The sequence below is a fragment of the Nilaparvata lugens genome, chromosome 1, assembly GCF_014356525.2.
Source record: "Nilaparvata lugens isolate BPH chromosome 1, ASM1435652v1, whole genome shotgun sequence".
In the NCBI taxonomy this organism is placed as follows: domain Eukaryota; kingdom Metazoa; phylum Arthropoda; class Insecta; order Hemiptera; family Delphacidae; genus Nilaparvata; species Nilaparvata lugens.
This window is the reverse complement of record NC_052504.1, coordinates 61,540,445-61,565,884: the sequence shown is the minus strand read 5'-3', so window position 1 is coordinate 61,565,884 and position 25,440 is coordinate 61,540,445. Positions and strand designations below refer to the sequence as shown.

The 25,440-nt window shown below is 33.6% G+C and overlaps 2 protein-coding genes across 2 annotated transcripts in view; one reads left to right on the top strand and one right to left on the bottom strand.

Annotated features, from left to right (window-relative positions):
- LOC111057276 (alkaline phosphatase) overlaps positions 1 to 8,665 on the bottom strand; it is a 35,552-nt gene extending 26,887 nt beyond the window's left edge. The window contains exons 1-2 of the mRNA XM_022344704.2: positions 8,446 to 8,665; positions 854 to 904 (exon numbers count right to left, since the gene is read on the bottom strand). Of these exons, the coding sequence (XP_022200396.2) occupies positions 854 to 904; positions 8,446 to 8,638 (244 nt within the window). The 5' untranslated portion in view covers positions 8,639 to 8,665. The remainder of the gene's footprint in view (positions 1 to 853; positions 905 to 8,445) is intronic.
- Positions 8,666 to 14,149: 5,484 nt separating this feature from the next.
- Positions 14,150 to 25,440, top strand: part of LOC111047528 (uncharacterized protein C11D3.03c) — a 93,841-nt gene continuing 82,550 nt past the window's right edge. Inside the window, exon 1 of the mRNA XM_039438810.1 lies at positions 14,150 to 14,311. The gene's annotated coding sequence lies outside the window, so the exon portion shown is untranslated. The remainder of the gene's footprint in view (positions 14,312 to 25,440) is intronic.

The following is a 25,440-nucleotide window of genomic DNA, read 5'->3' as shown; positions in this document are numbered from 1 at the left end:
AGCTATGGAGAGAATGGAGGTTGATAAGATGTGGTATATGAGAGATACATTCAAGGGATTGTATGATGATGAATTGTCCACACTGAAATACTGTAATTCATCCAATAATGATTATGTGGATCTGGTAAGATTGCTTTGGTAGATGGAACAGCATTAGTTTTCTGTGCCATTGGGAATGCTTTAATGTGTGATCTGCTCTCAGTCGTTTATGAGTTTTGAATTTACGGAGTCCTCATAATATTTTAACTACCGCTGCATGTCTACTAAACGATTTTAGCCATGTTTTTATCAACGTGCCTGTTCTCCAAAGAATCATAAACAATAATACTATTATTATTGAGACCATCACAAGCATTATGGGAGTGAATTTTATTTTGGTTCTCCTGAAGTTCCAAGGAGTTTCTTTAGAAAAAAGGTAATGTATCCCATACCTTCTAGGAAATATTTATTATTATTATTATTTTAAATTATCTACAGACTTGTGATATGTAGGATTCAATAAAATAAATTTTCAATGGAATGTAAACTCCCATTTCGAGCTATTCAATACAGTTGCTGATCACTATTTGGATGCAAAATTCGAATGTAGAATATAAATTCATCAATAATTAATGTATGACACTGGAGTTCTTTCTCAAAATGAGCAATAATAATTATTCATTTATCATGAAGATGATACATATAGCCTTAATGAGTTACTATTATTGCTTTTTGACATATTGCGTTTTAATGATGAACATGCTTAAAACATAGGTAACTATAATATTATTACTAGGATCGGCAAGGAAGAAGAGATTATATATCCTACAATCTTAATTTTAGTAATGAACAACCTTAATAATTGCTCTCTCACCTTTTTCAATCCTAATGTCCTGTGATGAAAATTCCAGGTTTCGTGTTCTATCTGAGAGGAAAAGAGTAAAAGAGTATTAATATCGTATCCATGAAATCATTGTTCAAGACTGAGAAAATATAAGCAGAAGAAAATCTTGAAATTTTTCCATAATTTATTTCAGATTTCATAATCAAATTATTAAGTAGGAGGCCTTATTGTATTTTCAATGATAAAAATATCATAATGGTTCAATTACAAAGCAATATGAATATCCTTATAGTGGAATTTCGGTTTAGAAAGGCATTGTGTTGCACTTTTCCTCGTGAAATAAGGATGCAACATCCTCTGATACTTAACATACTAAGTTTATTCAACAATTTGAGTGAATATTCTTCAATTGTGGTTGAGTTGATGAGTTTGCTTCGGAAGATATTCCAGAAACTCATCCACTAAAGGTTTCTTGAATGTAACTAAAACTAGGTTAATTTAACTAAAACTATGTCAGTAACTATTAATGACTGAATAAGCAAGTTTTATCCATCTATTAGGTTACAATTCTTATATACCTTGAAATAGAGATGGGGAAGCTAGATAAGATTTATTATATGAATGTGATGCATATATCATTTGAAGTTTTATTTGAAAACAAAGTGGATATTGATTGTCCAATATTAATCAACTACGATACTTTTGTAACTCACTAAGATACTTAAGTAATCTCAATAACAATAATAATAATAATAATAATAATAACAATAATAATAATAAGACAAGATATATTGGGATCGCTCTGTGCTGACTGACAGGTCAGTTGTGCACAACCGGCCAGACATTATCCTCATGGACAAGACAGCCAGGGAGACTATTTTGATTGATGTTGGCATACCATGTTGCCACAACTTGGAACAATATTACAATGAGAAAATATCCAAGTATCTCCCCCTGGCTGCTGAAATCAGGGATGTCTGGAAGCAGGAAAAAGTTACAACTGTCCCTGTAATTATCTCTGATGTTGGAGTGATCAGGCAGAAGGTTTCAGCGAACCTCAGTCGCCTTGGTGTCTCAGGGAGTGCAAAACATAGAATTCAAAAGGCGGTTGTACTCAGCACGGTATCAATGATTAGATACTTTTCAAATTTGACAGAATAGAGATGTACCAAAGTCTTGCCAATGGCCGACTTAGGTTACAATAAAAAATGTTCACTTTGTAAATGATGAAATAATTGAATAATAATAATAATAATAATAATAATAATAATAATAATAATAATAATAATAAGCATAATAAGAGCCCTAAGAGCTGGAGAGTCATACCAGATTCATCTGGAGAGTCATCTGGGATTTGATCAGAATCAAGCTCAGGATACTGTAAAAATAAAGATGGCTCTATGCAGTGAGTATAAGAGGAGAATCAGGAGGCTCTGGTCATCTGAGTTATCTGGTAAGAATAAAGTTGAAGCCACCAACATGCTTGCTGTGCCGGCTCTCACCTACTCTTTTGGAGTGGTTAAGTGGAATCGGAATGAGCTCCAGGACCTGGACAGGGAAACCCGAAAAAGGATGCACATGGAGAGAAGTTTACATCCCCGCTCTTCTGTTGCCCGAATATACCTGCCAAGGCATGAAGGGGGCAGATGTCTACTTGGTTTGGAGAATCTGCACAACAGGGTGGCCTTACAGTTTGCCTGCAGCATACAAAGATGCTCTGATCCCCTTATGCAGCTGGTTCATGACCATGGAGTTGCAGGGGTTGGGGCCTTCCTATATAGGGCAGCACAGCATGCGGCAGATACCCTTGGTCTCGATTTTCGTTCTGATCGAGAGGAGGAGCATGAGCCTAACCAGCTCAGGGCTAGAATAGACTGCTGAGTCCAGACTCCTGTTGCAGCAACATAAGGACAAAACCTTGCATGGTGTTTTCTACAGGCATGTTGAGGAGCAAGGCTTGTCCAAGCCACTGACTTTTGCTTTTCTGAAGTCAGCAGCCCTGAAATCTGAGCCTGAGGGTTTCATACTGGCATGTCAAGATGGTGTCATCAACACATTGTCATACCGCAGCAGAGTAATGCACATGGATGTTCCTGATATCAGTTGCAGGGTGTGTCATAGAGCACCAGAGACGATCATGCACATCCTGTCTTCTTGTTGTGTGCATGCAACTGCAGGCTACATCCATCGACATAATGCTGCTCTGCGAGTGCTCTATTACCATCTTAGACACTCATATGGTATCGACAAAACACCAGTGCTGCCTATGCCCCAGGGGGATTGAATCTGTAGTGGGGAATGAGAGGTGCCGAATTTATTGGAATTACTCATTCTCTACCACCAGGCTTTTAAGAGCCACAAAGCCTGATGTTGTCCTCCTTGACATCACTTCGAAGACAATGTATGTCATTGAGTTTTCAGCACCAGCTGAGGGTAACATTGTCACCAAAGAGGAGGAAAAACAGACGAAATATCATGACCTACTAAAGGAGCTGCGCAGGCTAAACCCAGGCTACTCTGTGAGAATGGTAGTGTTGATTGTAGGTGTACTGGGAGGAATGAGACCTTCATTTTTGGCCAACCTTAGAACGATTCCAGCCTGTGAGAGACCTGCTGCTGTGCTTGCAGGTCAGATGCAGAAGGCTGTCATTCTTGGTTCATTACGTCTACTCAGAGCAAACGATTTAATGGTAACGGACCCAGTATGATTGTTTACCACATGGACATGTGGAGCAGTCACTCTGGAAAAATCGCTTGTCACTCTTCCTTGGGGGTCGGAGCCCAGGGAAAGGGTGGTCAAGCAGAACCTCAAACAGGGAAATAATAATAATAATAATATGAATAATAATAATAATAATATCGTGTGACCTGGCTGGCTCAGGTCTGGTGTCAGAGTTTTCAGGTCGCAACTGATCAATTTCAGGGCTTCTGACATGACCTAGCGACTGCTTTTTAGGCAGCCGGGACCGACGGTTAACATGTCCATCCGAAACACGGGAGTTGCCCGAGATAAATATCTTTCCCGGGCCGGGAAAATAATAATAATTATTATTAATTATCAACCATAATGGAAGTAGATAAACTGGAAAAAATTATTATAAATTTCATCTTTCTACTCATTATAAATTGTAAATCTACTTTTAAACTCTTCATTGGAGTTGTAAATGAAATAACTCAGTATTTGTCTGTATATCTTAATCCAAAGCAACATATATCATGAACAACATTTTTATTTTACGCTTAATTTAATACCTCAATACCAGGTCACTTGCTCGGGGAATTTTTACAATAGTCTGGCCTTGAAGAAAATATTTCTTAAGAACTATGATTGAATTTGAAGAAATTACAAGGCAACTGCGAGTATTTCTTCTCCTCCAAGAGATAAATTAGCATTTCAATTGACAAGTCACAAAGGTGTTCGGAGTCGTTCAATTGAGACTGCAATTAAGTTGTTGAATGAAACTCACGCACAATACTTTCAAGTACTGACAAAGTGATGAGGGGTGTGGTTGAGGGCACAGAGGCACGTGTTGCAAAGGGATGCATTAACTAGGGCCGACAGGTGCATCGGCTGTTTTCTCATTCACAAGGGCCGTATTTTGGGAGAAAAGGAGCCGATCGATACCATTGTGGTAAGTGCAAAACATCATTAAAGTCATCGTTGAGAATGGGAAGTACCTATAGTTCCCAGTGACTGCAGTAACAAACAACCCTTTCTTATGATTTTGTTTTCAAGAGAGCTCTTATTACAAAAATGGAATGATAATGAGGTAGGCCACATACTTTGTTGACCAATGATGAAAGATGACACATGACAAAAGAGTAGTGCTCCCCTTCAGTGGCGTAGTGAATGGTGGGGGGGGGGGTTTCCAGGTTACATCCAAGATAATACCCCCCACCCACCAATTCAAATTCTACTAAGTGAAGACTATAGGGGGCCAAAATTTTTCAGGGCCCCCCCACCATTCCAAAATTCTGGCTAGCCTACGCTACTGCTCCCCCCTTCAATCGATTGGGTACATTCCTATTAGAGTTTTTTGTGCAGATTTTGACAGTAAACGCCACTTTTCTGTTCATGATGTGTTGATGTAGTGGAATAATAGAAACTGAAGAATTGTCAGAAGAAATTCAATTGGTTGTTATTTTGATGCGAAAGTCTTGTTCTTATGATCAGTTTGATATCAGAAAATGATAAATGTTCCATTATATTATGCTAATAATGACTAATTTTTTATTTAATTAGAAATAATACTTTCTATATATTGGATGCAATAGTTAGAAGAGAAAAAGGATTGATCGACATGAGATTATCGAGATTTATGATTCTATCTGAGACGGAAGAGGACAGAGATAATATACCTTGTTCATGAATCACCAGGCTAATCAAGAATATTAATTTCCGTATTTCTGAATGAGAAAACCGAACTTCACAAAAGAGCTGCTATAAAAAAGAGTGTATTGTCTCTGGACGAGTTTCTGATTAGAGAATGAGGAATGGTTCAGTTTCCTTTTGAATAAAAAAGTCTCTGATTAAGAATACGGACCTGTACTATTTTGAAGTAATTATGACTTGTTATTCTTTATCGTATTATTTCTTTTCGTCTTATTAATTTTTATTTCTCGGATTCTTATCCAGTATTTTATATCATATACTAACAGAATTGTATTTTGGAAAAATCTTTTATGAAAGATTCTTTGTAAGGCTTCAGATTTAAGGAGAGAAATACTGCAGATTTAATTTAGAAAAAATCAACATGAATATGAAAGAAATGGTAGCGCGGACACTGTTATTTCGCACCCTTTTCGTGACAAAAGCTCAAATATGCAAAATGAAGCCTCTCTGCAAATCAAAAATGTAGATCACTCTTTGAATTCAGATATGATTCGACTTTGAAGCACTCCGCAGGTTAATTATTATTTTCCACCATCTCTCAATGTATGATTTGAATGTATATTTTTTTTATTCATAGTTCTCAAATTTCGAAATTCGTTAGCAAATCCATCAAAGCTTTGTCCAGAGTAACTAACCAAAAAGCACGATGTAACAAGAAGGATGTTATTCTTGTCAATCTTCAATCATTATTCTATTCAGTAGCAAATTAATTACACAGAAAATTATTATAGGCCTGATACTTATTAAACTTCTTGGTTTTATTGGAATGTGAAGATTTAATTCTTTTAATCTCCAATAACAATAATTTAATTGTTATTATGATGTTCTCAACAACTGGATCGTTGGTGGTGGAATGAGTGAATATGAAGGATGATCAGTTTATCATTTGAATGATGAAAAAGCGGATAAATTCATCATGAGTGTGTGCTTCCTGAATGGAATTACTTCATGTATATATTCATTTATATTTCCTGTATTGAGTTTATCAATTTCCTATCGGATAGGCGTGATAAAAATTTGTAACAACTATCCTTGTCTAACATTCAACAAAACAAATAGCTCTCTCTTTTTCCAACTCTGCATTGTTGCCAGATCGTATTCAACAATGTAGAATTAACAGAATAGTAAATCTCAATAACGGAAATTTTTCCTTCAATCATTGAAAAAAATACTTTCTGGACGAATATAATATATAATTGATTATTAAAGAAAAAAAAATGGACAGAAAATATTACTTCAGATGTATTAGTATCAGTATCCTCTGTAGAAGGCAGTAGCGAGGAAGAAAATCGGCAACGCTGTTCTCCTATCTTTCTTCTCTGATATTATAACGTGAGCCTCATTATAATTATAGTGTGAGGACATCCAACAGTTAGCTGTATCTGTTCACAATACTCAATAATATTATATTCTCATAGTTATTTGATTCATGAGTAGTTCTTATCTTGACAAGAGTGTCCTACACACAACAGTGTGTACTATCTATCATGACTATCAGTACTATCTACTATCATGAGTAGACTAACTATATTAGTAACATAATTTGATAATAAATTGTATATAACTATATGAGTGATACAAGTAGAACAGCTTGAGACTCGCTAACTGTTGTTTATTTATACTGTACCAGACGAAATTCAATTTTCACTTGAATGTGGCCAACCTTGTACAACTGAAAATTGTTCCGCTCTTGGTAACAATCATTGTTCTCTTGATTCAAATCCGATCTTTGCAAAGACAATGGATGTCTTATATTCACACATCAATGTTCCCACACTTAATACAAGCCTGGAAGTGTTGAACTTGAATTTCTTTATTCAAGTATTAAAGTACATTTCATTCTGATTCTCAGCTCAATAATTATATTGATTCCCCTACTTTTACTACTTATTCCTATATTTTTATATTTTTAGAGAACTACAGAGAATTGTCAACGATCGGAGCATTGTCTCTCCAACTCTGTTGCTGTTTGGAACAGTAGACTACTCAATAGTCTACTAAGCTCAGGACATTGAAGAAGCTGTATATATATATATATATATATATATAATATATATATATATATATATATATATATATATATATATATATATATATATTAGTAGATTTATGTACAAGCAAATATTCTATACGCTCGTGCATTCATAACAATATTTAACGCTATAGGGCTCTTTGCAAGAAAAATATTCCAACTGTATTGAAAACCAAGAAAAATTGAAAATTAACTTGCATGTTATATTATAATGTGTTATGACTCGTGAAATCCTCAGCGAAATAAATATTTTGATATTCATATTGAGTCAAGAGAATATTAACCATGTTTCAGAGTAATGTAAAAAAATATTTTTGTAATGAATAAATAAAATACATTGGTTGTTTAAAATAATGGTTACAATAGCCTAATATATTTTCTTGGATGATCGGATGAAACTTATCTCCTTTATAGAATATAATTTTTTGACAGATATTCAACCCAATGTTTCAGAAATATGTGGAAGCTCTATCATTGATTGATGAAGACGGTTGATCAAGTAATCTGCTTCAAATCAAGTTGATAGTAGCCTACAGGTGGAGAAACTCACTGTTTCGCACAATACAATAGAAATGATATTGCGAATAAAACAATAAGGGAATATTTCACTAGAGGAATCAATGGAATATAATAATACACTTCGAATAAGATAATTCGATTCTATGTTATTATTATTATTATTATTATGATTATCATCATCCTACGTGCAGGGAGAAGGCTATAGCGTGATACCATTTACAAACAGCTCATAGTTGTTTTTTTTATTTCAAGTCTATAAATTTACATTTCATACAAAATCATAAATAGTGTTTTGTTACTATTATGTTATCAATCCAATGTGAACCAGTATAATAATTTGAGATTCATAATTTCAAGAAATTCCTGAGATTAAAACTCCAATTACACTCTGGAGCCTCAAAATACTTTTCGAATAAATGATTGAATATACCAGTTTAATAATTTGAGATTCACAATTTATGTGGATTTCAAGAAGTTCCTGATATCAAAACTTCAAGTACTCCGAGGGCTTCTACAGAGTTCCTCTGTAGGTTCAAAATACTTTTCGAATCAATGATTGAATATTGTTAACAGGCACTATTCATTCACTACTTTGAATAGTGAATTTGATGCACTCAATTCATCTATGTGGAGTTTCTGGAAGTCACTTCTTGAAGTTATTGTGAAGAATCAACTCACCCATCGATGAAGTCAGAGATCCTATTTGCTGGGTCAATGCAAGTATCACTAGAAAAACAACAGACACTTTTGGCAAATGATTAACCAGAGCCATGCTTGGATCGGATTGTAGTGAGCGCTCGCCTAATAACCTTGTTGGCAGCTGCCTGGAGCCAGACTGCTTCACTACTTCTTTATCACAACCTGCTTCCATCTGTCTCAGACATCGAGCTCGTCATCAGGCCACGACCTTTTCAAGGCAACTCGAGTTTCTAGAGGTATTGGAATGACATCTTTTATCCGTCTTCATTCAATACAGTAGTCTCGATTAACGAGGAGCTTAGTGAAGTTGGAGCTCAATGATATTGAAATAGATTCAGATTAGAATGAACTCATAATGATACTGATATCTTAGATTGTCTTATAATTCTAGAGTAGAGACCGATATAAATTCAATTTAAGACCAATGTAGTCAACTACTATCGCTATGATATCACAATAGTACTTATGCATATCTACAAATCATTGAAATATTGCTTCCTAGCTTATTTAGAAATGAAATAACGTTTTCCTGTGAAGAAAGCTCATTCGGAATTATTGGATCATATTATATTTGAATTATTCTAGTACCTATATTATTCGTTTCACACAGAAACGAATAATCGATCAAGATATTATAGGCTATACCTACTATTCGATTATTATAGACATGGGGATCAATTCATGATGGCAGTGTTTATTTTTCAGACTGGAATGCTAGGAAAGTGGAAAGAAAATATTGAAATACTGAAAAATTCACATTCATATTATTTTATTGATTGATTCACAAATAGTTAGAGGGAATCTAGTCTAATGATCAGTAGGAAAAAATAAGATTGACCTTGAAAATTGGTCGTTGAATGAAAGATAAAAATGAATCTTCTTTTGGAATCTTACTTTTCAATCTCATTCTGGATTCCTCTACTAAAAGTTAACATCCGCCTTTAAGTGGATTGAATGAATAAATAATAATAGTCAGAAATACCAATATTATTCTATCTCGGCAGAGAGTTAAGAACTCCAAAACTCGCTCGACTTCCAAAACTTACCAGTATAGTTCAGTCCTGATAAAAACAATTTTTACTATAATAAGTGGAATATCTTTGCACCTGAAAATTATACATCTGAATATTATTACTTCTCATTGATTGCTCAAAGAATTCCATATAACTTACCTTAATACAACTCTGACAAGCCAAACGCCAGGAACAAAATAAGTTCGTATCGCAACTAGAATAAATAAAAAAGTTACATTGCAGATGGCTGGATTAATTATTGAAAAAGTGTAAAAGGCTCTCGATTCCTATACTAAACCTTAAAATCCACCTATTTTATAGTCGTGCAATAATATTAGTTATAACCTATCACGGAAGTGTATTTTGTTCTCCGTTAAAATGTTTGTTCGGTTTATACTCTTAAGCTATCGGCCTACTACACTTTACAAAAAAATATATAGAAGAAAATTCAAACATGGAATAAGCCTATTAGTTCTCATTGTATTCTCGAAATAATACAATACCAGATCAATAATTATGAACTATAGTCTGTGTAAAATAAGTTAATACTTGGCTATCCAGCCAAAGAAATTACAAGGTTGCCAAATCGTGTAAAATTGTAACTTTTTCAAATTTCCAATTTAACGTCAGAATCGAATGTAGAATATCATCCCCGATATGCCAGTAGTGCTAAAAAAGTTCCAGGGTTGAAGAAAAGCTTGTTTCATGAAACTGGAAACATCACAGTTATTAGTTTTTCTTTTGAATACCTCTTCTCTCAAATTCATGAGGCGTTGTAATGCATAATAATTTGATATATAATTAACTAGGAGAAAGTCCCCTTTCTATTGGTATCTGAGTCATTTATGCGACCGATAGTTATTTTTCAATTAATGATTATGTTTGTCAATGTCGAGACAATTCGAGCAGAAAACATGAAATTTCTGACATGCTAGAAACTTTTTATATTTCAAAAGATAAGTGGGTGGTGGAGGCGTGAAAGTTCTTCAGAAATAATTGAATTTTTTTGCCAGTTTTGAAAAGTAGTCGAAAGAACGTATTTTGGCTTCTCAGGAATTTTAAGGTCGAGGATAGCGGCTGAATGGTGTGCCACCATTTGCTATCAATAGCTGCGACCAACAAAAACATAATACGGAATGCTTGAAAAATTCAGTGACTGCCAGCTGCAAGTTACATGATAAATAGTGAAAAATAATAATTACAACCTCGGGAATCAGCTGCTTGTGTTTGAAATAATTCAGTAGAATATCTCTTTTGAAACAAAATCATCTATAATCATCAGAACTGGATAAGAATGTAAATTAATATACTTTTCCTACAGTTACCTTGAAAAGTGACCATTCCTGCACTGATTACAGAACGCAAAGAATCACTTTTCCGCACTAGTGCGCAAAGTGTTTACTTTGCGTACTCCAGATTTGCAACATGGCAACACAAAATAGTTAGTGGGTTATATGGATGAATGGTACGCGAAAGCCAAAATTAAGTTGGTTAGAATGACTGTGTTTGGATGAGAATCATTTCAATGGCTACATTTATGATAGAATCTCATTCTAGGAATCCAAAAAAGAATAATGTTCATGTAAAACATAATTTAATAATTACTTCTCATCATTTAATAATAAATAATGTTTCTTTTCTATTGATAATTATTATTGCAACTGCAAGCAATGAGAAATGTACTCTAGCAAATACACATTATGAAATTTGAATTTTGAGGTTAAATAATTACCGTTCATTGATATTGATGTGAATAAAAAAAACTACAATCAAAATTCTCTGGTGTCCATGTTATTTTTATTAATATTTTTAGGCTACTTTGAGCATTTTTTCGTAATTTGAGACCGTAAATCTAAAATAATTTCTGGAAATTGTTTTTAGATAGATAGTTGGAAAGATGGAACGAACGTAGTTTTTTTTCCGCTAGGTCGCGCGCCTTTCGGTTCTTCATACCTCCATCATTCAAATCAGCCGTTGGCGCGTATTTTGAATGCAAATTTGTTGTTTATTATTTGATTTTCGTAATAATTTATGTAAAAAATGGATGTGGATAGTGTTGAATGTGATTGTGGAAGTGAGACACAATAGTAGGCAGCAGCGATAGCTCATAAAATTGACTCATAATTGAAGAAAAAAAATTAACATACAAGAAAGAAGAATATTTGAATTCCACTTTTACTCTCCAAAAAAGGTAAGTTAGAAAACCCTGTGAATACTAGATCCAAAGCAAAATGAGTAAAACTATATCATTTCATACCTATGTGGAAAGGAATAATTTTTCAACATCAATCATATTATTATTTTGTTATTATAATCTTCATTATAGTAATAATTTATGATTTTTTGTAGATGGGATAAGAATAATTGACACCTGGATAACTCTGAAATATCACGTCTATTGTCATTTCTATTAACTTCTGAACATTTATGTGTGTAATGAATGCAATACTTCATAATAAGCAATTGAAGTGCCACAATAATATAACGCTCAAAAAAATTGATGAATTATGAGACATTTTTACCTTCAATTACCTATTTTTTACATTAAATGGTAACTGTAGGAAGAATTTAATGTGAAATATGTGCACAAAGTTCCTCTGCTGCACTCAAAAACCATTCCGCCCGAGCCGTAGGCGAGTAAACGCTTCTTTCGGTGCGGCAAACTGTCACTTTGCGCACTAGTTGCACAAATAACTAATCCACTTTTATCGTTTGCTAGAATCCCAATTCTAAAGCTGCGTTTACACCGGAGTTAATAACACAAGTTTTTAACATTTTTGTTATCAACTGATGTTAATTATTACAAAAGTTAATAATATCATGTTGAGTTGCATTTACACCGGAGTTGATAACATGAGTTATTGATAGAAAGTTGTCAACTTGACTGAATCGACAAAAATTTTCTTGAAAAAAGTTGATAACACGTGTTTTCAACAGAAAATTCATTGTTATTAACAACTCTTATGTTATCCATCAAGAGTCGGTAACTTTTGTTAATAACAGGTTATTATCTTCCCCGCATCACCCTCACCCAGCATCCCTACCCTACAACTACAGCTGTTCCCTAATAACTACAGCTGCAGACAAAACACGAGACATAGTTATTAACTTTTGTTGATAACAAAACTAGCAGCCAAAAGAAAATGTTATCAACTTATGTTGAAAACTTTTGTTTTAAACTCTGGTGTAAACACATTATAATTTATTTACATAAGATCAGATGGAGATCATTATTTTAATGATCACACACATGAGTGTGTGTGCATGTGTGTGGGTGTGTGTGTGTGTGTGTGTGTGTGTGTGTGTGTGTGTGTGTGTGTGTGTGTGTGTGTGTGTGTGTGTGTGTGTGTGTGTGTGTGTGTGTGTGTGTTTTTATGAGTGTATGTGCGTCTGTGAACACGACATCTCATCTCCCAGTTAACGGAATGACTTGAAATTTGGAACGTAAGGCTCTTACAATATAAGGATCCGACACGAGTAATTTCGATCAAATGCGATTCAAAATGGCGAAAATGTTGTCAAAAACAGGGGTTTTCGCGATTTTCTCAGAAACGGCTCCAACGATTTTGATTAAAGTTATTCCTGAAATAGTCATCGATAAGCTCTATTAACTGTCACATGTCCCATATCTGTAAAAATTTCAGGAGCTCCGCCCCATCTAGGTAAAGTTTGATTTTAGATTTCCAATTATTAGGCTTCAGATACAAATTGAACAAAAAAATCCAAATGGAAAAGATTGAGCATGAAAATCCACAATTAATGTTCAGTAACATTTTTCAAGTAAAATTTAAAATAAGCTCGAAATTCTAGAAAATGTTATTATTTCAATTGCAAACTGTTGATCCTATTAAATCATTCACTATGAAGAGATAGCAGACCTCGTGTCCACTGTGTCTCCAGCGTTATAGTCCTGTCACCAGCTGGCTTAGATCTTTGCATAAATTTCCATAACGGCAAAGAAAGTTGTGTGAGTACGCCACACCAGATTTTTGCTTTTTATTCCGTCTGTTATATCATATCAAGCAACTCTCGTTAAATGAAATCATATGGAAGTCAATTATATTGATAACAAGATCTTGTTAATAACAAGAAATTTTCTGTTAGAAACATGAGTTATTAACTTTTGTCAAGAGAAATTTTTGACGATTCAGTCAATTTAATAACTTTTTGTTAATAACTCGTGTTATCAACTCCGGTGTAAACGCAGCTCAATACCTAATTGTATTTAGGATAAATTCATGAATTTATGTGATTTTTTCTTGTTTACTAAAGCGTTATAAATAAAGTTCATGCTCAACATAGATACATGGTGTTGATGATTTTGCATAACTACTAGTTTCGATTTTACTAATAGATTATTTGAGCTTATCATTCGAGAGTACCTTATAACTGATGTGCCTGGATTCTCAAGTGACGAACTATTAGCTTAATCAATTGTTTTGGAACACTTATTTTTTCGAACTTTATTTTGAAAACAAATCAACGTTACCTTTTCCAATTCAGAATCTACAATCATTGTAGAAATACGGCTGGTTGATAAACTTATAGCATTAAACGACTGAACAAGTACCGTAGTGGTAGCCTAGTATCTAATCAAGTCAGTCGAAGTGTAGACCAAGGTCAGTCACGTGTTCATGTGTCTACTAACCCACTGTAATCTATCCAGTACCAGTCTTCATTCAGTTCGTTGTGAGGAGACATGTTCAAAACTCCACTGATAAAAACGCATTTAGGCCTAGTGTTATAGTTAGAGTACCGCCTGTGCAAGGCTTTGTGTTACTCCGGTCAGTTTTGAATATTCGAATTGGATTATTCTATCTTTGCTGAAGTAGGTGAGTTCATTCGTATCAATCATTCCATTCTTAATTGATTTTGAAGGTGCGTTATGAATATTATTGCATACTATCTTGTTTGTAAATTTAGACGTTATTGAAGTAGCATGTCTCAAGTGTCGAATGTTACTGACTTGTTACTGAATCAACGTAAGTACAATCAGCACCAATTGTTTTAAACATCATTATCAATTTTATAATAGCGTTTTATATTTTCTGGATAGCTATAAGCTGGATAGATGATTATGTCACTTATCATAGTCATTTTACAAGCAAGGATATTCACAAACTGGAATATCATTGGGCTCAAATGATTCAGTGATTTGTTGAATTTTTGTCAAAGAACTATAACTGTGCGAAAGGTGAAAATAATTGAATAGTTCAATTTATTAATTGATTATTGATGGAACCAATTATTACCAAGAGTGTTCATTGAGTTGATTTTTCGATTCAAAGTCTTAAAAATCAACATAAAATCATGTCGATATGTGAGGAAAAGATTCTTCAAGAACCGTTGAAGCGGTTTATCGTTCTAGCAATGGATGCAAAAATCATTATCCGGACCATCTTGAAATTATTGGTCAGTGAGCCTTCAATTACAACGTTTATTGCTTTAACACTCGTCACTTTATTAGAGTTTCAGTTAACTTCATCAATTGTATGATGTAGAATAGAAAGCCATAGAAGAGGATTCTCCTGAGAAAAAACTGCCAAATCAGTGAAGATTAAACTGAGAAGAATCCCAGAAAGAGTGAGTAGATTAATTAGTTCGTGTTGGAAACTGTTTGCTGTAAAAGAGAATTATTAAGTAATTTCCTACAATTTCGAATGCAATCCTCCTTCTCCATATTGCTCATTGTACTAGTTAAGCAAAGTTAATAGTTCTAATAGGTAAAGGTTAGTAGATAACAGATACCGTATACGATGATTTAGTGCAGTACTCCAGTTCTTATCTTCTTAGTTTTTTGCTGTTCGCTACCTCTTATACTATGTTCCCTCTCTCTCGAGCGTCTATCTGTTCATTTCGTGCTGAGGGTTTGTGAACTCGGGAATAAGGAACAAGAAACATCACTAGACCCTTCCAGCTCCAACCAGTCACTGCTTTATTTCTCGCTTTTTCCGCCTTTTCAATGTTCAAGAGTTCAGTGGATGGCATTATAATCTGTTTTTCGCCTGGCTCGAGTGGAAGGTTTCCAGCTATCTTAAATAATTTTTCTTTCTGGGACAGAATCTCTGTTTCTGAATCACAGAATAAAGTAATCTTCTATTCACAGACCAAGTTGTAGTATGTAACGTATCAAAATCTGATGGGTAAATAAAATCCCTACTTGAAAGAAATTTATAGGTCTAAGTGGAATAATAGGCTAATATCGCCAAATGCGATAACATTTTTAAAGATTAGATAATATCAGGTATCATGGCTAAATTTATAATGGCCGAAAAGAAATGGAAATAATTTGCTACTTATATAATATTATATAAAGTATTGAAAATTTGAGGTTAGGCGTAAAATATCTATTGATCGGCGACCTAATGATCGATTGAGTCGCATAACGTAAAATCTAGCCAGACACCTTGGCAGAAATTTATTGTAATCAAATGGTATGCAACTAGAGGAATTAAAAATGCACATGGCTAATTGTTGTAAAGTGAGAAACAACCTATAATCTTTAGAAAATTATATTGCATGTAAAAATGTACTAAAAACCTAAAAAAGATAAAAATAAATTAATGTATTAAGGAAGTAGGAGGTTCGTAGGCGCATGTATACTGTAACAAATTTGCATGAACCAATCAAGTGGTAGCAATTGATGGGCGGTAATAGTGAGCCGATTCAAATATATTTCTATAAATGATAAGAGTTTATGAATTATTGTTGTTCAGTTTATGTTTTGGATATGGCCCGAAGACAGAAGATATAATGTCAGATGGGTGACATAAGTAATAATGTAATAGATTGGCACGAACTATTTGAGCCTTGAATGGCGTAGTAACGAATTATTTAAATTTTATGTAAATTAGCAAGTCGGAAATGAAAATTGTGAAAAAGAAGGTGGAACTTGCCCACTTGCCTGCCAACCACTACCATGGAATGTCACCAAAATTTATAGAGCACAATATATTATACTGTAAATTTTTAATGACTTAAAGTTTAATCAAATTATTAATTTTTCATAAGACTTTGTGATGCTATAGTAAAGCAAAAGTCATTTAAATATTTTTTAATCTCTTGGAAGAGACGACTTCGGCCACCAATAATCCAGGACTACCAGGAGGAATTCGGATCGCCATCAGCAACTTATAAAAAATCCAGCACGTGAGTGACAAGTAGTTGAAATAAGAATAGGGCGCCCTCAGTGCTTCGAGTGAAATAAGAAATAAAAGCTAGCTCGTCGGAAAGGTTTAAAAAATTAAGAAATTAATAAAAATACTTGCGCAAGTCTTAAAAATTGTATAAGAAATATTTCATTGAATAGGAACGAGTCAATTTATATATCAAAGGATACACCAATTGGAAGAATATTAAGTTCTAAGCTAATAATACTAATGTTCACATGATCATTGATTTTATAATATAATTTGTAATAGTATAATGTAGCTCTGGTTCATTGGATGAATTGATTTATCTATTTCCATCAGGTGCCGAATCTTGCAACCTGAGATATATATATATATATTATATATATATATATAATATATATATATATATATATATATATATATATATATATATATATTGGAAACTGTAGAAATTAATATATATTAAATTGTTGATATGTCAATTTATCATGCTCTGATTTAAGAAGTTGATATATAATGTAGGATTATCCAAATCGACAAGCAACAGCAAGTTGATGTCAAAGCTACATGCAGATAAATGCATATGATCAACTAGCAAGAACCCGTGCTTCGCAAGGATCTATTTTCAAACTCGACCAAATGAAAACTTGACGTAATGAAATTTTGAAGAATTGAGAATAGGCCTATAACCATCCTTGGTTAATTAAGAATCTATAAGCAAAATTCCAAGTTAATTAGTCCAGTGGTTCAGACGTGATGATGCGTCAAACATAATTTTCCTATCCCGTACGTGCATAAGCCAGCTAGCTCTTCACTTTATATAATTATTATAGATATAGTTAACGACTGCAAGAGATAGGATTGTGGAACAGAATAGTGGTGAAACTATGATAGCGCCAGAAGTGTCTCAAACACAATAGTAGGTACTACATGAACTTTTTGAAAGTGATTTGAAAAAAATGTTAAAACAACAGAACTGAATCCTTATCATTCTACCTTCATTTAAAGAGGCTTTCGTTTGAGCCGAATGGAAATCTATTTATAAAAAAATGAATGTCTGTTTGTGTGTTTGTTTGTATGTTTGTTTGTTCCCTGTAGACTTGAAAAATATTTGACATAATGGCATGAAACTTTAGGAATATGTTGTGTGAATATTGGGGTTGGTTTCTGAACAGAAATTTTAATAGGGGGGCTAATAATAATTATTTATTAATCAATTTTACAGACATATGTTTTCGAAATTTTTGGCCGAGCGGCTACTGAAGAACGAAAAGATGATCATGATTCAAGATCATATTGTGATAATATGATTTAGCATCTGAAGTTACCAGCTGTAATAAACATATCACCCTGTGATAAATTATTATTGTGTACTGGTATTAAAACGGTAGTTTGAAGTTGAAGTATAGTTGATTGGTACCAGCTGTTGATAATGGTTCCTTAGAAGACCTATACAATAATTATCACTCCCCTATCATTGAGAAACTGGAAAATGTTGAAAAAAATTATTCACCTAATGAAAGAGAGTATATATTTATTGTATAGTATTCATATTGCATTCATTAATTACTGAAGAATGAAAGAATAATTTACAATTTTTTGAATTTAGCTTAGCTTATATTCATCCTAAAATGGAAAGAATATGGAATTCTGTGTGATTCATCGTACATCGCATATTTCCTGGACCATATATCGACAATCTACAGCTATGAAAACATTGAATATTTTTCTATGAAACACTGATATAACATTTTTTTCAAATTTAAAATTTTACTGATAGATATTACTACCAATTGATTGAGAAGAATAATATGTTTTCGGAATAATGAATGCTGCATGACTAAACACATAGGAAGTCCGTATTGAGATGTAAATGAACATGTTGATTGTCAGATGAATTTCATGATTCACCAAATAAAGTCAAGTGTAACATGAGATACATTGGCGGTACGAAGTTCGCTGGGTAAGCTAGTTGTAAATTAAGCTTTATTATTAATAGACAACGCTATAAGCAAAATTCCAAGTTAATTAGTCCAGTGGTTCAGACGTGATGATGCGTCAAACATAATTTTCCTATCCCGTACGTGCATAAGCCAGCTAGCTCTTCACTTTATATAATTATTATAGATATAGTTAACGACTGCAAGAGATAGGATTGTGGAACAGAATAGTGGTGAAACTATGATAGCGCCAGAAGTGTATCAAACACAATAGTAGGTACTACATGAACTTTTTGAAAGTGATTTGAAAAAAATGTTAAAACAACAGAACTGAATCCTTATCATTCTACCTTCATTTAAAGAGGCTTTTGTTTGAGCCGAATGGAAATCTATTTATAAAAAAATGAATGTCTGTTTGTGTGTTTGTTTGTATGTTTGTTTGTTCCCTGTAGACTTGAAAAATATTTGACATAATGGCATGAAACTTTAGGAATATGTTGTGTGAATATTGGGGTTGGTTTCTGAACAGAAATTTTAATAGGGGGGCTAATAATAATTATTTATTAATCAATTTTACAGACATATGTTTTCGAAATTTTTGGCCGAGCGGCTACTGAAGAACGAAAAGATGATCATGATTCAAGATCATATTGTGATAATATGATTTAGCATCTGAAGTTACCAGCTGTAATAAACATATCACCCTGTGATAAATTATTATTGTGTACTGGTATTAAAACGGTAGTTTGAAGTTGAAGTATAGTTGATTGGTACCAGCTGTTGATAATGGTTCCTTAGAAGACCTATACAAATAATTATCACTCCCCTATCATTGAGAAACTGGAAAATGTTGAAAAAAATTATTCACCTAATGAAAGAGAGTATATATTTATTGTATAGTATTCATATTGCATTCATTAATTACTGAAGAATGAAAGAATAATTTACAATTTTTTGAATTTAGCTTAGCTTATATTCATCCTAAAATGGAAAGAATATGGAATTCTGTGTGATTCATCGTACATCGCATATTTCCTGGACCATATATCGACAATCTACAGCTATGAAAACATTGAATATTTTTCTATGAAACACTGATATAACCTTTTTTTCAAATTTAAAAATTTACTGATAGATATTACTACCAATTGATTGAGAAGAATAATATGTTTTCGGAATAATGAATGCTGCATGACTAAACACATAGGAAGTCCGTATTGAGATGTAAATGAACATGTTGATTGTCAGATGAATTTCATGATTCACCAAATAAAGTCAAGTGTAACATGAGATACATTGGCGGTACGAAGTTCGCTGGGTAAGCTAGTTGTAAATTAAGCTTTATTATTAATAGACAACGCTGAAAAAGACAGGCTCAATAACCAGGAATACTATAAATCTATGAGGGACCAGTAAGCCATTAATTTTGAGTAGTTCAATTACTTCCATTATGGACACTGGATACATTAAAGACAATCAATACGTATGAAATTTATTAGCTACTGTACAGAATAAAAAATTTTTGATTGCAGTGATCCCGACTACTGTATTATGAATAACCATTTGGATCAAATATAAGGAATTACTCGCATCTCTCATCAACTCGTAATTTTTATTCACAAAATATTAACAAAAAATATATATTTTAAGTTATATTTAATAAACTCATGGCTAGTACTCAAGTTTGTCTTTTTCTGGCCGTGCTACAAATAAATGTAGGTATATGTTTGACATTTTGTTTCTGTAATCTTGTTGTCTATTAAGAAAGTTTCCAATGCGATTTTTGATGGCAATAAAATTTGAATTTGAAAAAAGAATTATCAACAAACTCCTAACCAGAGAAAACCTTTGTGCTCTGTTCCAATCGGAGTGTATGAGCTGATAGAAGGCGCAAACCGAACTGGCCAAGCATACAACGATGGAACAAACACGTGGTAAGCTCGCGCTCTCAATCAACGCATAATCAATTCGATCAGCTAATTGATGAAATTGTTTTAAGCTTTCCAATGATTACAACATATGTTAGAATACCATGTGTCAATTATCTCAGTTCCATATGGAGTTCACCTTACCATAAGCTTACTTAATAGGATCCTTTTTCATCCTTTGAAATCCTTAGAGGCAAAATATCTCAAAATCCGTTCTTAGTGCGCATCTAGCATGTTTGAAGAATATTTGTGCAGAGTTTTAAGTCTGTAGGCCAATTAGTTTGAGCAGTAGTGTGATTTTACATGAAAATTTTCGAAAAATGCCCTCTCCTGGACCCCCCTGTGCTCCTGATCGGAATTTTTCTGCATAGATCTAATTTTTTTCGTACCTGAACGAAAAAGTTCCTCATGACTTTGCTCTTTGCTGTGCAATGAACGGTTAAAAAGTGAAAATTTTGTGGGGCCCAGCTCCCTCAGGGGGGGCAGATTTCTGAAAATCCTTTTGTAGTGGATGTTTTGAGGCTACAATAAACAATTGTGCGAAATTTCAAGTTTTTAGGCTTGGTAGTTTGGGCTGTGGTGTGATTTCAGTTTGTCGGGGCTTAGCCTTTTAGATATAGGTAGAAGAAGAAGAAGAAGAAGAGGAAGAAGAAGAAGAAGAAGAAGAAGAAAAAGAAGAAGAAGAAGATAGATTATTATGTTGCTTTGGCCTGTGATCTGTATAAATGTCCTGTAACAACTAAAGGTGCGTCCACACATGCCGAACCGAACCTCGAACCGCGCAGCAAACCGTGCATTTCTCCGAACATCTTGCCCTTCAACGAACATGAGCATATGTTTCATGATGTTAAAAATCAGCTGTTAATCATTCGCCGTACCGCACTCCGAACCATTCGCCGTGCCGCTTGCCTCTGCTCTAACTGCTCGCTCCCCTCACTCCGAACCCTGAACTTTCCAGCCAATCAGAGCCCTCGTTACAATTCGCCGTGCAGCTCGCTCCACAATATTTTGGCTATCCATCCATCACAAGTGGAAAACATGTGAACATGAATACAGAAGTGGGGGCAATTTTTTATTTGATTAAATTCATGTTTTGAAGAATTCATTGTTATGAATGATAAATTGATAGGAGCTTATAAATATTTTCTAATTCAAATGAAATAACTTCTGAAAAAAAAAATGATTGGATACATACCAATATTGAATTATTGTTGACCAAGAACTCAGTACAATTATCCATTCAACTAATTCTGTATTGATAAAATTATAATAATTTTCTCTATTGATAATCAATTTCATCAACTAATCATCAACTAACTGAAAAAAGTACTTCAATTTCCATGAATTTATTAATAGAATTATATATATATCTAAAGTGTAGGTCAAATCTAAATTCACAAAGAGTTCGATTCTTGTTGGCAAGATAGATGTTATTCAATGCAGAAATCATTGTTATTTTACTAAAAGATAGGATAAAATGAATAGTTCTCTTTCAGGGGGAGTTTCAACAACCCACAAAACTTATTTTTCATTTGAAGAAATAATATCAAAAAGGTGCATAGGACCTTACTTTTTTGTTCAGCTTGCCAAAATACCCCTCATTTCAATATTAACATTTTCGACTGACTGTACAGTGAGTCAATCTATTAAGGCTTGAATAATTTTGAAATTTTAATTAAATAAAAATGGTAGAGAATAATCATCATGTAGATATCAACACCTTTATTTAAAGACATATTAACTGCATGCTTTCTCATATTGCCGATACAGCATTGATAAAACTGTAGACGTTCATTTAGCAGTCTCAAAAAACTGTTCTAGCTGAAAAATTAATAATACATGCCACGTGTAGGCTTATAAATTGAATCAGTAAAACGAAGTTTAAAACTATGGTTTCCCTAAACATTTGTTTTTGAGATAATTTCTTTGATGCAGCTGTTTCACATTCACCATTATAAATTATACAGAGTTTGTGAAAATAAAAATATTAATTTATTGATTACCAAAACAATACTATTATTATATTAATGATAATAATCAATTATTAAAAGAATACTTTCATTATATCAATAATAATAATAATATTATCAAACATATCTATCAATTATCAGAACAATATTATTGAGGCTGAGTGGAATCAGGTAGAAAGCAATAATGGAAAAGATGTTCTTTTTTGAATTTCTATCATATTATTTTGTTATTTTCAATGATTACAACATATGTTAGAATATCACATGTCAATAAATAAATTATCTCATTTCCATATGGCACTCACTTTACCATGTTCATAACCTCACTTAATAGGATCATTTTTCATCTTTTGAAACCCTTAGAAGCAAAATATCTCAAAATCCGTTCTTAGTGCGCGTATAGCATGTTTGAAGAATATTTGTGCAAAGTTTCAAGTCTGTAGGACAATTAGTTTGAGCTGTAGTGTGATTTTACATCAAAATTTTCGAAAAATGCCCTCTCCTGGACCCCCCTGTGCTCCTGATCGAAATTTCTCTGCATAGATCTAATTTTTTTTCGTAGCTGAACAAAAAAGTTCCTCATGACTTTGCTATGCAATGAGCGGTTAAAAAGTACAAAATTTTGGGGGGGCCCCAGCTCCCTCAGGGGGGCAAATCTCTGAAAATCCTTTCTTAGTGGATGTTTTCAGGCTACCATAAACAATCGTGCAAAATTTCAAGTTTTTAGGCTCAGTAGTTTGGGCTGTGGTGTGATTTCAGTCTGTCGGGGCTTAGCCTTTTATAAGTATAGAAGAGAAGAAGATGAAGTGAAAAGCACATGGTAAAGTTTCGTGCTATGGAACTAGAAAATAGTACTGATCTGTGATATTTTATTCGATTTCGTTTCTTGTTTCATTGTATATTTGTTGCTCTATATATTTTCTATATTGATCTAACTTTGAGATTATTTGTTTAATATATGTATCAAATTTTTCATGGTGTACCATTCATTTTATTCCCCAATACCATAGGATACAAATTATCTATCTATATATATATATATATATTTTTTTTTTGTTAATTATCAGTACTCAATTATTGTGAGAGCTCCTGAATGAGCCTATTAGGATATTGGTGGAATTATAGCCTAGAAAACCACGACCAGATTTTATAGTTATTAAATCTCATGCTCTACTGATTGACGCCAAGCAGGAGGCAAAGCGTTATTCCATCAAAAATTACTTCACAAGTACTAAAGACAAGCTGTACTACTACAATTACAAATCCAGTGAAATTCCACTTCAACATTGCTACAGTCACTCTTCATAAAAAGTAATCTCTATATCTATAAAAGGCTAAGCCCTGACAGACTGAAATCACACCACAGCCCAAACTACCAAGCCTACAAACTTGAAATTTGCACAATTGTTTATGATAGCCTCGAACATCCACTAAGAAAGGATTTTCAGAAATTTGCCCACCTGAAGGAGCTGGGGCCTCCAAAAAATTTTGTACTTTTTAACCGCTAATTGCACAGCAAATGAGGAACATTTTTGTTCAGCTACGAAAAAAAATTAGATCTATGCAGAATAATTCCGACCAGGAACAGAGAGGGGTCCAGGAGAGGACATTTTTTGAAATTTTCATGTAAAATCACACTATAGCTCAAACTAATTGGCCTACAGACTTAAAACTCTGCACAAATATTCTTCAAACGTGCTAGATGCGCACTAAGAACGGATTTTGAGATATTTTCTCTCTAAGGGTTTCAAAGTATGAAAAAGGATCCTATTCAGTAAGGCTATGAACATGGTAAGGTGAATGCCATATGGAACTGAGATAATTGACCCTTGATATTCTAACATATGTTGTAATCATTGGAAAGTTAAAAATAATTTTATCAATCAGCTGATCGAATTTGATTTTCTTTAGATCCAAAGCATGAGCTTGCCACGTGTTTGTTCCATTGTTGTATCATGCTTGGCCAGTTTGGTGTGCGCCTTCTATCAGCTGTATAATATGGAGTCTCATACATTCCGATTAGAACAGAGTACAGAGATTTTCTTTGGTTAGGAGTTTGTTGATAATTCTTTTTTCAAATTCAAATTTTATTGCAAACAAAAATCACATTGAAAAATTTCTTGATACACAACAAGATTACAAAAACGAGATGTCAAACATAAACCTACATTTTCTACTTCGAGTTCTTCTCGAGCAGCCGTAGTGAACGGATGTCTTTATCTCCAATGCCGATAATCGGTTCAGCTCGATAGCCGTTCGTGTAGACTCCGGTTAACAACAATAATTAAGGTCGTCAAAGCCCAACCTAGAAACCGTATATATTTTTTTTAATATTCTACTTATAGTTGAATAATTATAATTCAGTTATATAGTTTCAGTATAATTCAGTGAATTATGGCAAACAAGTGCAGCGAATGTGAAACTGTAATCGACTTGAAGGAATGTATTGAGTGTACCGTATGTGAAAATAAATACCATCCAAGGTGTACGCGTATAAAATCACTAAAAAACTTTCGTAAGCTTGACAAGAATGTGAAACTCAAGAATTCGTGGAAGTGTGATCAATGTATCACCTCAATTAGTGATAATAGTGATACTGTTCAGGAGAAAAATCAAGAATGTTTAGTTGACTCCTTGAAAGAATTCATCAATGAACGGTTTGCAGTATTTAGTGAAAAACTGTCCGCCCTTACATCCTCTGTGAATGAAATCAAGGAATCCATGAAAAGCCTACAAACTGATAATGTTAATCTAAAAAAAGAATGCGAACGTTTGAAGCTGGTAAACCATGAGTGTCACAGGGAAATTAGAGAACTGCAACAAAGATCTCGAATTGACAATTTGAAAATAGCTGGCATTCCGACTACGAAAGGTGAAAATGTGTACGAGATTATAAAGTGCATTGCAGCGGTCATCAACGTTCCGTTTAAGGACGATGATATATCTATTGCTCATCGAGTTCCTACTCCGAAAGGTAAGATCCAACCAAT